At 69.3% G+C, this 10,812-nt stretch overlaps 1 protein-coding gene across 1 annotated transcript in view; it reads right to left on the bottom strand.

Moving 5' to 3' along the window:
- Positions 1-10,406, bottom strand: part of RXRA (retinoid X receptor alpha) — a 22,291-nt gene extending 11,885 nt beyond the window's left edge. Inside the window, exons 1-3 of the mRNA XM_006108401.2 lie at positions 10,078-10,406; positions 5,088-5,238; positions 4,510-4,689 (exon numbers count right to left, since the gene is read on the bottom strand). Of these exons, the coding sequence (XP_006108463.1) occupies positions 4,510-4,689; positions 5,088-5,238; positions 10,078-10,287 (541 nt within the window). The 5' untranslated portion in view covers positions 10,288-10,406. The remainder of the gene's footprint in view (positions 1-4,509; positions 4,690-5,087; positions 5,239-10,077) is intronic.
- Between the last annotated feature and the right edge of the window lie 406 nt (positions 10,407-10,812).

Below are 10,812 nucleotides of genomic sequence, written 5' to 3'. Positions count from 1 at the left end.
GGGGAAACTGAGGCTCAGGCATGCCAAGGGGCACGGCTGAGCTCTCAGGACGGGGGCAGCCGCCCCGACCCTGCTCCCCCGACAGCTGTGCGGCCGGGCAGCCTCGCCTCTGTACCCCTCTCCTCAGCCCCGCCCTGAGCGCCGGCGCCCCCTACAGCCTGGGCCCAGGCGGTGCCTCGAGATGCTCACAGCTCTGTCTGCACCTCCGCTCCCGCGCTCCCCACCCTGGGGCCCGGTCTCGGGGACCTCCTCCCTCTCCAGACAGCCCCGGTGCAGGGAGCCCGAGCTGCCAAGGGTGGCCCTGAGCGGGGGGGCAGCGCCCGGAGCAGTGGGGGGTCCCCGCACCTGCCTCCACGGGGGGGGGGGTAATTAGCCGGGACTTCATGAGGCACTGAGAAGCTGCAGGGCCCGCAGCTCTGAGCAGCGCCCTCGCAAAGGCTGCGGTATTTACAGGCCACGGCGGGGGCCGGAGAGGGAGGGGCCCCCCAGGTGGCCCCCAGGTGGGGTCCTGTTTGACCGGCGCTCCAGGAACCTCGGGCGGGAGGCGTCTGGGAAGACGGGGTCTGAGCACAGTGGGCAGAGGAGGCTGGGAATCCCCGGGAAGACCCTCCCCCAGCAGCCAACGGCCAGAGAGGGGCTCACCCCAACACAGGCAGGGTCCCCAACATCAGGAGACCCGCTGACATGAGGGCGAGCGTGTGGGAAGGGGCGTCCGGGTTGGCGGGCACTGGCCCTGCTGCCTCCTCTGCTGTGGGCGCTGTGGGCGCTGCCAGCTGGGACCGTCTGTCCCTTACGTGACCCCCGGGAGGCAGGACTGGATTTCACCCAAGGCTGTGGCCCAACCCCCTCTCCTAAGGGCCGGGCACCGAGACCCGAGGGGGCGCTGCCGGTGCACAGCGAACTCGGGGTCCTGAGCCCGGAGGGACCGCCCGCCTTCAGCTGAGGGACGCGACCCAGGACACAGTCCGCACTGAGTTATCACACAACGTGCACGCGCACACACGCACACACACGCACACACAGGACACACACACACATGCACACAGCCCCACCAGGCACCGTGCTGCCACCTGCCGCGCTCCCAGGGCAAGTGCTGGGGGCCCCTTGCCGATGGCCTCGCCGCCCGCAGGGCACCCCGAGGCCCAGAGGAGCAGTCACTTGCCCAAGGGTGACAGGGAGGCACCTGACCCAGCCGGCTCTTCCTCTACAGGAGAAATGTGTGGGGCCACGCGTGCCTGTGCATGCACACACATGTACACATGTACACATGTACACACGTGTACACATGTACATACACCAGACACTGCCCCTTCCGCACCCCGGTCCCTCAGCCCTCAGAGTCCGGAGACGGGGCACAGGAAGCGAAGGTCGGGAGGAAGGAAGCAGGGAGAGGCCTTCCTGGAGGAGGAAGCAGGAGGCCAGCCTCCCCCCTCAGACTGGGAACCCCACGCCTGGGCCTGCCTCCCCCATCAGACCAGGCGCCCCCAGCCCTGCACCCCACGCTCCAGCGACAGGCGGGGGCTCAGCTGGGGGGGGGCTGGCCGAGGGGCATTTCCACCTGGGCCTCCGCCCCGCCCCGCCCCACCCTGCCCCGCCCCCACATGCTATGGAACAGGCCACTGGCGGCTGCTCATACTCAGACCTCCACTGCCCCACGGTGCTGTGCTCGGCAGCACCTCGTTAGGCAAAGAGGTAGGTCCCGTCCGCCCGGAGCTTGACCTCCTGGGTTCTCCCTGGGGTCACCCAACCAGTGCCAGCCCCGAGCTGCCCCTCCCCCCAGCCCCTGGGCCTGAGAGTGCAGCTCAGCTCCTATAAGCTCCTGGCCACGGGCACAGTGGGTTGGCACGCCTGGCGCCCATTCCCCTGGGTGACCACGCTGCCCTGAGTTGTGTGGCCACAGCGCCGCCACCACCAGGAGTCCTCCCTGCAGTACTTTGCCCAGAACAGCAGAGGAGAGGAGCTGTGTCAGGGCCATTCCAGGGGCTGGGCCGTGCCTAGCGCCCGGCTCGGGGCTGCAGGACAGATTGCGGGGGGCATGCCTCCCGGCCCCTCTGGGCCACTCGTCCTGGGAGACCCTGGAGCGCCCTGCAGGGACAGCACTGAGGCCACACGGGGGTCACGTGTCACTCTCCCGAGGACGGCTGCGGACTGTGCCCCTCTGGCACCAGGAAACATGACAAGCCACCACCTCAGGGGGAGCCACATGCCCGGGGCAGCGCCCACCTGGCTCTCAAACACCCTGCACGGCCGGTGGGGCAGCTCTGCTCCGTGAGCCCGGGCACGAGGGCTCTGCTGCACGTTCTGACCGAAACCCGGGAGGAGGCCGAGGGCGCTGGGCCTGGCGGGGTCAGGCACTGACCGGCCCGTAAGCCCGGCTTCGAGGGCCCACACCGCCTCCCCGACACGCCCGGGGCTCAGACCAGAGCGCGGAGGCCGGAGGGACGCAGCCCTGGGCTGGCACCCGTCTGCCAGGTATGGGACAGCCCCACAGCACCGGCTGGGACAGCGTGTGGAGAAGGGGCGGTGCCAGCGAGGCCGTACACAGAAGGCGCCCCTGACAGCTGCTCGGGACGAGACCCAGGCGCTGGCGGGTCAGACGGGGGGGGGGGGGTCTCCCTGCCAACTACAGCTCCACTGGGTGATACGGGGCCTCGAGGGGACAGGAAGCTGGCGGGTGAGGACACCCAGGCCCGAGGGGGACAGCTGGACAGGCCCAGGGACCTGTGGAGGGTCACCCTCTGGGGCACAGGATCTCTCGACACCCTCGGGCTGGGCAAGCGGCCTGCCTGACACCCCTTCTTCAGGCACCGGCCTGGCCACCTCCCCCCCGAGCCTTGCCCGATGCCCAAGGCTGGGGCGGTGCCTCCCTGCGTGGCTATGTGACGCTCACTTTCAACAGAAGGTACCCACAGCTCACGGCTGTGGGCCCGGCACCAGGCGTGGTGGGTTCGGTGAGTCAGAGACCTCGGCCACGCTCCAAGCCTGTCTGTGCTGCAGCCTCGGGCTCATGCCAGGGTGCCCACCTCCCCCTGGCACATGGTGCCCAGCACCTGGCCAGGCTCCAACCCAATCCACTGCCCACCTCACGCTCATCCCGGCCCGATCCCCATCCTTCAGGAGCGTTACTGTGTCCCACCACCTCCAGCAAGCCCTCCCTGACTGCACTGGGCACCCAGGGCAATCGGCCGGGCACACGCCACCCCAGGGGCCTAAAGATATCAGTCCTGAGGGAGCCTGAGGCCGACTCAGCCCCACATGCTCTCGGACAAGCCCTGACCTCCTGGCCTCAGTTCCTCCACCTGCACAAGGAAGGGCGGCCCATGCACTACATGAGCCGGCCCCGCCCGCATCACCGTGCCCCGCGCCTGCAGCCTCAGGGAGGAATCCCCGCTGGACACCATGGCCCCGCTGAGGTTCCGATTTCTGAACGAGAACAACTGGGCTGAGGAGGAGCCGAAAACAAGAAAAGAAAGAAATTGGAAAAAACTGCAGCCGCCACAAGAAGGGCAGTCGGGAGGCAGTGGGAAGGAGAGGGACACAGGCCAGCCACGCCTGGGCCTCGGAACAGCCACGTGAAGAAGGGGACAGACGGCGAGACCCCAACCCCAGGGCGCCCACCCTCTGGAGAGAGTGACTGCGCGCAGGGGTCACCAAACCTACCGATGGGGAAACAGGCCAGGGACAGCCAGGAGCGAGGAGGAGGCCACATGCGAGCCAGGACTGCGGGCCCAGACCCAGGCCTGGCTGCACCGCCTGGCCTTTCAGTGGCTTCAGAGGAGTGACCTTCGTGCTCCCTGCTGGCCCCGCCCCCGGCAAATGTCAATAAGCCGGGCCCACAATCCAAGGCCGAGAGGCCGGCAGCTGGAGCCCTCTGCTCCCGGCCCCGGAGCTGGGGTCACCCCGCCAGGGCTGCAGGGGGAACAGAGCACAGCCTGACCCCGGCGTCCAGCAGGCTTGGGGACGCCTGATGGTCTCCGCAGCTCCCTGCCCCCCACCGCCCTCCAATCGGCGCTGCCCCCACTAGGGCCTCCTCGACCGCCCCTACTGGACGGCAGGGACACAGCCCAGGACCCATGTGCACCCGCCGTCCCGGGCCAGTCTCGGCCCATTCCCGCCCCACCTCCCACCTCCAGCCGTGGCCCTCACTGTCCTCGGCCTCTGCCTGTGTCCCTGGAGGCCCGTGCTGGCCCTGGACACTACCCCCAGGAGAGGGTCTGAGCAAGAGCTGTCCCCGCAGCACCGGGCGCCACCGTGCGGGACCGAGGCTGCCCTCCTGGGGTCCCGGAGCCTGGCCTACAGCAGGCGCTCAGGAGGGATCTGGTGGGTGAGATTCCCGGCCCCGGACATGCTGCCCATAGTGCGGCGGCGGCGGCGGCGGCGGCGGCGGCCTCTACAGGGAGTGAGCGCCCCGTCACAAGAGGTATGCAAGCAGCCACCCGCCACCAGAGTGCGGCGAAGCTTCCGGTGCAGGGCTGGGGGCGGCTCAGGAAGGAGGGCCCCCGCGCCTACCTTCCCGCTTCATGCCCATCGCCAGGCACTTCTGGTAGCGGCAGTACTGGCAGCGGTTCCGCTGCCGCTTGTCGATCAGGCAGTCCTTGTTGTCCCGGCAGGTGTAGGTCAGGTCCTTGCGCACCGTCCGCTTGAAGAAGCCTTTGCAGCCCTCGCAGCTGTACACGCCGTAGTGCTTGCCTGCGGGCGGGCGGCCGTGAGCGCCTGCACCCCTGCACCCCCGGGCCCCTGGCCTCCACCTGGCCTCGGGTCCAGCGCTGGGGGAGGCCCAGGCCCGCGGGGGCCGGCCCTGTCCGTGTCCTCCCCGGGGGCTACTGGGGTGCAGAGGTGAATGCGAGGGGTCCTCTGCCCCGGCTCAGCCCAGAGAGGCACAGCCTGCACTGCCGCCTCCTATGCCAGCGTCACCACCACCAGCTGCCTCCTCTCCGGGGCCTCCGGACCACCCTGGCCACCATGGGCGCCCCACTTATTTCTCCCCGACGTGAAAACCCGAGAAGGTCCAGAGCCCGGGCACCCCTCGCTGCCGGCCGACCCTGCCCCACCCCCGCCCGAGGGCCCTGTGCCCGCTGCCCGCCTACCTGAGGAGCGGTCCCCGCAGATGGCACAGATGTGCTTGGTGAAGGACGCCATGTTCCCTGAGGGGTGGGCCGGGACCTTGAGGACGCCATTGAGGCCCAGCGGGGGCTTGATGTCCTCCGTGCTGCTGACGGGGTTCATGGGCGAGCTGAGCTGAGGAGGGAACGCGGGCTCAGCCTGGCCACAGCCCCCCGCAGCCCTGCAGCCAGGGAAGCGCTGCCACACCCCCACTTTACAGAGAAACTGAGGCTCAGAGGCGGCTCTGCCCACCCCAGGCCACAGCCGGGGAACAGCAGGGCTGAGCCCCACGGAGCACCAGCTGCGTGCCGACCCCCCACTTGCTGGCTTCAGAAGGGGACCCCGCACAGCCCCTGCCCCTCGCCCGCCCAAGAACCACCTCCCTTACTGGGCACTCCCTCGGCAGGACAGTGTGAGCCCCATGACCTTCCCGGTAAGCCAGGCGCTTGGGGGATCCCCAGCACACAGAGGGGCACTGAGGCCTGGTCACAGCGAGGAGGGAGGAGAGCTGGGGTCCACCCAGAGGCCACATGCCCGGGCCTCGGGGGGCAGGGCGGGGTCTCCGGTCACGTGTCTGGAGGAGAGGGGGACAGAGACACCCCTCGGGCATCCACTGCGAGGGACACCCTGCCTCTCCTCACAGCCCTGCACCCTGCACGGCAGCCCGACGCCGCCAGAGGAAGCGTGGGAAACTCACCGTCACCCTGGCAACAGCTGCCGGGGCTGCAATGACACAGCAATTTTGGTTCCGCTGCGTCTGCCCGGCTCTCCTGTCAGCACTAAGGGCCCCGCGGTGCTGCCCACTGCATCCCACAAGCCAGCCGCCTCCCAGGCGCCAGGACCCCGGCCCGGCAGCACCCTAGCACCCCACTTCTGCAAACCCCTGACAAAGGCGGAAATCGGGGATGGGCGGCAGCAGCTGCTGCCCCCTGGTAGCCCCGGGCACTTCCCCACACAGGAACCTCATCCTCTTCCTTCCCGTGACCCCCAACTCCTACCCCCCCTTTCTCACGGGGCCGGAGAGCGCGGTGCTCACGGCACACACATGGGAACCGCCCCCACGGCATTCCACGGGCCTCCTCCCAGTCCCTCCTCGGCCAGGTGCTCTGTGCAGACGGTGACCGCCCCACGGGACGCGAGGGGCTGTGGGGGGCCAGAGCCAGCCCACGGGGCGAGCATCCGGGGCCCCCACCGCAGAGCAGGGCAGCCTGCGTGGCCTGCACTGTCTGCAGGGGGCAGGGTGCGTCCCGGATGAGAGGGGACGAGGAGGGGCACGCACAGCTTCGAGAAGGCGCCTACTGCGTGCCCAGGGCTGCTGCACCCCGGGCTCCGCAGGCCGGTCTCAGGCAGACGGCGTGGGAACCCCAGGGAAATGCCCCTGCCCCCAGGTGTGACCCCGCTCGCTGCAGAAGGCCCCCCAGTGACCCACCCGGGCACCCGCACAGCTGGCCGCCAGGAGCCAGGGACGGGCCTAGCTTATCCTCCAATCCTGCCGCCTCCGCGGTGATTTGGGGGAGGTCATCCCTCCGAGCCCGAGGTTCCCGCGTGCGAGACTGAGAGCAGGAGCGCCTGTCTGAGGGCCGCGGGCGGGAACACAGCCGCACCCCCACACCTCTCCCCGAGGAGAGCCCCGCCGCCCGGCCTGGGGCCAGGGAGGGGCTGCCCGACCAAACATTTGGAAGTGGGGGGACGGCACCAGCGGCCAAGGGCAGGCCCCGAGGAGCCAACTGGGAGCCAACTGGGAGCCCCGAGGGGGGACCGCCACCATGCCTGCGGCTGGGTCAGCCCGGCATCCCGGGGACAAGAATGAACATTTCCCCTCCTGTGGCTGCCCAAACCATGCTGGGTGGGAAGGGGGCACCTGCCCTGTCTCCCGGCCCCCACGTGCAGGTCCTTGAGACTGGGGCTGCCCTAGGTAAACTGAGGCAGCGCTGGAGGAAGGCTGGCCAGGTCCCACCAGGCAGGACAGACGGAGAGGCTGGTCTCGGTCAGTGCCGTGGCACACTGACTCCCAGGCTGTGGCGCACACCGCCCGCCCGGGCTCCGCATCCCTTGGGCACAGAGCTGGCCGGAGCTGGGAGCCCTCGGAGACCCTGCCCGTGTGGGAGAGGAGGTGGGCCGGAGCTGGGAGCCCTCGGAGACCCTGCCCGTGTGGGAACACCGATGAGAGAGACATCAATCCGGTGCCTTCCATGGGGGCCCTGACTGGGATCGGACCTGCCACCCAGGCGTGTGCCCACCCAGGCGTCAAACCGGCAACCCTGAGGGGCACAGGATGGCATCCAACCGAGCCTCTGGGGCTGGGCCACCCACTCTGCCCGCGCTTCCCTCTCTTCCCTCTCTTCCCCCCCGCCTTGTATATATACACATCTATGTACATACGTGTTTTTTAAATTGGTTTCAGAGAGGAAGGAAGAGGGATAGAAACATCAACGATGAGAGAGATTCATGGATCAACTGCCTCCTGCACGCCCCCTACTGTAGATGGAGCCTGCAACCCAGGCGTGTGCCCTGACCGGGAATCCAACTGTGACCTCTGGTTCATAGGTCGACACTCAACCACTGAGCCACACTGGCCAGGCCCCACTCTGCCTTTTATCTCAACTGCCAGGCAGTCCGACACGGCCACAGGCAGGTCCTCGGGCAGCGGTCCTTCCCCTTCCCAGGCCTCGGGCTGGTATGGCTCCCAGAAGAGAGCAGGCAGCCCGGGGCCTCGCTCTGCCCCCCCGCCCCCCCCCACTGGGGCCCCGACGCCCCTACCTCCACTCCACCCGTCTCCTCGGGACCCAGAGCCTGAAGCCTCCTCGGTGTGGCCAGGGTGCGGTCCCCCGCGTTTCCCCTTTCATATCCTTGGGCTTATTTCAGTTCCCGCCGGAGCCGGAGCCCGAGGGACTTACTCAGAGAACCGCTGCCTGGCCAACGCCCCGGGGCCCCTGCTCATCCTTACGGCTTCTCCCCTACACCACGGACCTTCCTCCCATCGCCACGCAGCCCCCCACCCCCACCCACTGGCGCGCTGGGAGGCCCTCGCCACGAGCAGAACTCGAGTGGGGGGCTCCGGGCCTCCACGCACCGAGGGCAGGCCCGGAGCCCCCCACTTGCCTCCCGGAGCACCCCGCCCCTTGCCTCCATCTGCCCATCAGAGCGGAGTCAAACCCTGTGAGGCGCGCTCAGCCACGTGTGGACGCCAGGTGGCTGAGGCCTCACCGCCACGGCGACCACAGCAAGGAGCAGGCAGGGCCGGGGCCGCGCCTGGACCGGGAGGCTTTGCTGAGCTGGCGAGGCCGGGACACCAAGGTGCCCACGCGTGCCAGGCGCTGTGGGCAAGCTCTGGGATGTGATGAGGACGCTCCCTGGGCCCTGTGAGGGTGAAGCCCCCAGACCAGAGGAGGCGCAGGACAGCGGGGGTGCCAGTGCCTATACTGTGGTCTGGCTCTGCCGACCCCCACACGTCCACGGCCCTGCAGGCGGGCTCAGGTGGGGTGGATGGGGCCAGGCCGGGCCCTGGCCGTGGACTCGCGAAGGCAGTGCTGGGCAGAGCGCCAGCCCCTCCGACAGCAGCAGAAGACAGAACCGCGCTGGTTCCGGCGACGCCGCCTTCAATGCTGTGGCTTTGGAGCAGGGGTGGGGGCACGGCTCTGGAACTCCACCCACACCCCATGGATATGGGGAACCCCGGTTTCCAGGACCAACTGCTGACGCCAGGAAGCCAGGCTCAGCTCCCAGGGAAAGAGCTATGCTGAGAGGTGAGGCAGGGGTCAGGGGTCAGGGGTCAGGGGCCCGGGCAGAGGGCAAGCATGGCTCAGACCACACAAAGCCAAGTGCAGCCCAACCGCCTGGAAACAGACAGACCGACAGCCGACCAGCAGGACAGCGGCGACCCTCTGGGCACACGGTCTGCTCTCCCCTCCCCCTCCTGGCCTAACCCCTGCCTGGACCCCTCGTCCACCCGGAGCGACCTGGGCCCTTCGCTCACCTCTGGATTCAACAAGCACCGTCCGCGCCAGGAACGCAGGGCGTGCAGGGAACAGAGGGCAGAGCAGAGGCGGCCCTGGAACCCCCACCAGTTCCACCCATCCCTGACCCCAGGCAGGCTAACAGGGTCAGGGCCACCAGGCACCCCGAGGTCTGCGGGCACCCTAGGCCCCGCCCCTGCACAGCCCACTGCAGCGCTCCGGAGCCAGGCCGGGCAGCAGGTCTGTAAGCACCAAGCTTGCGGGGCTCTGAGGGCGTAGGCACCCCACTGCCTAGGCTGCAGTCTCAGCTGCCCTTTCGTGTGCCCCGGCAGCCAGCAAGAAGGGGGGCGGCAGCTACACCAAATAGCCCAGGAAGGTGGCCGAGCCGCCCTCCTCCATCCCGCGGCCTCTGCCGGCTTCTGGAAGGCCAGGGGACTGCGGGGCTGGGAGCCCTGTGCTGACCCCCAGCCCCAGGTGCACAGGGGTGACGAGGTCGCCCCGGGAAAGCCAGCGAGCTGCTCCGCCATCCCCCGTCTAGACAGGCCCCGGAGCCGGGCAGTGAGCGGGGCCACGCGGGCCCGAGGCCGGGCACCCCAGCAGGGACGCGTCTGCACTGCACCCGGACACATCTGCCCGGCGGGGTTTGGTAGAGTACCGAGGCCACAGGGCCTGGGAATGGGCAGAGACGGGAGGGGAAGGACAGGCCCAAGAAGGCGCCACAGGGGCTGCTGAGAGGACATGGGCCCAGGAGGTGGGTGTCAGCCTGAGAACATGGACTCCCCACCCGCAGAGCTCCAAGCCATGCAAGCAGGGGACCCCCGACAGGAGGGGGCCGTGCTGGAGTGGTGACCTCTGAGGGCCACGGGCTCAAGGGTCAGCCAGGCCCAGGCTCGAACCCAGGCCAAGGCCGCCTCTCTGAGGCTCCGCTTCCCAGAGATGAGGGGGCCCCGGGGCCACGTGACGCCACAGCCGTCCCGCAGGTGGCCCAGGCCCCGCCCTCGGCCCCACCCCCACTTACCTGCGGGCTGCTGGTGCCGAAGCCCAGCGTGGGCGTGGTGGGCACGGACATGGAGTGGGGGCCCATGGGGGAGCTGATGACGGAGAAGGGCGGGCCCATGCCGTTGATGGGGGAGCTCAGCGTGCTGATGGGCGAGTGCAGCTGTCCCGGGGAGCCGAGCGGGGCACCGAGGCCGGGCCCCAGTGAGGGGTGCAGCGAGGGGGCAGCCATGGAGCCCCGCCCCGTGGGCGAGTTGAGGGGGGAGTTCACCTGGGTGGAGAAGTCTGCAAGACAAGAAGCACAGGAGGCGGTCAGGACCCCACAGATGGGCCTGCTACCCCGGCCAGAGACCACGGAGGAGAGCCAGGCCCAGGCGCCCAGCCCCTCCGTCCCCCGGGGCTCACCGACCCCAATTCCCAGCAACACGGCCGGCCGGGCCGGGCAGAGGGGTGCACGCGCCCTCCAAGGCACCGCCCGGGAGCCGGGAGCGCCAGCCTCTCTCCCATGCACTCAGGGGTCCAACGGAAGGTCTGGGACAATCGCAGATACTGCAGGGGGTCCTGGGAGACAGCGCCCTCTGTGGAGCAGAACCAACTCCCTGCCCAGGGCAGACGAGTGCCTGGAGGGAGGCGGGGCGGGGGGCTGCCATCACCCCACTTCACAGGGAGAACGAGGACCTGTGTGCGACACCTGCCCTGGCCGGCGCGGCCCGCACCGGTGGCCGGCTGCTCCCTAGTCAAGGTCTGGGCCTGCTCA

This window comes from Myotis lucifugus, unplaced genomic scaffold (assembly GCF_000147115.1).
Source record: "Myotis lucifugus unplaced genomic scaffold, Myoluc2.0 scaffold_2226, whole genome shotgun sequence".
Taxonomy (NCBI): domain Eukaryota; kingdom Metazoa; phylum Chordata; class Mammalia; order Chiroptera; family Vespertilionidae; genus Myotis; species Myotis lucifugus.
This window is presented reverse-complemented; position numbering and strand designations above follow the sequence as displayed.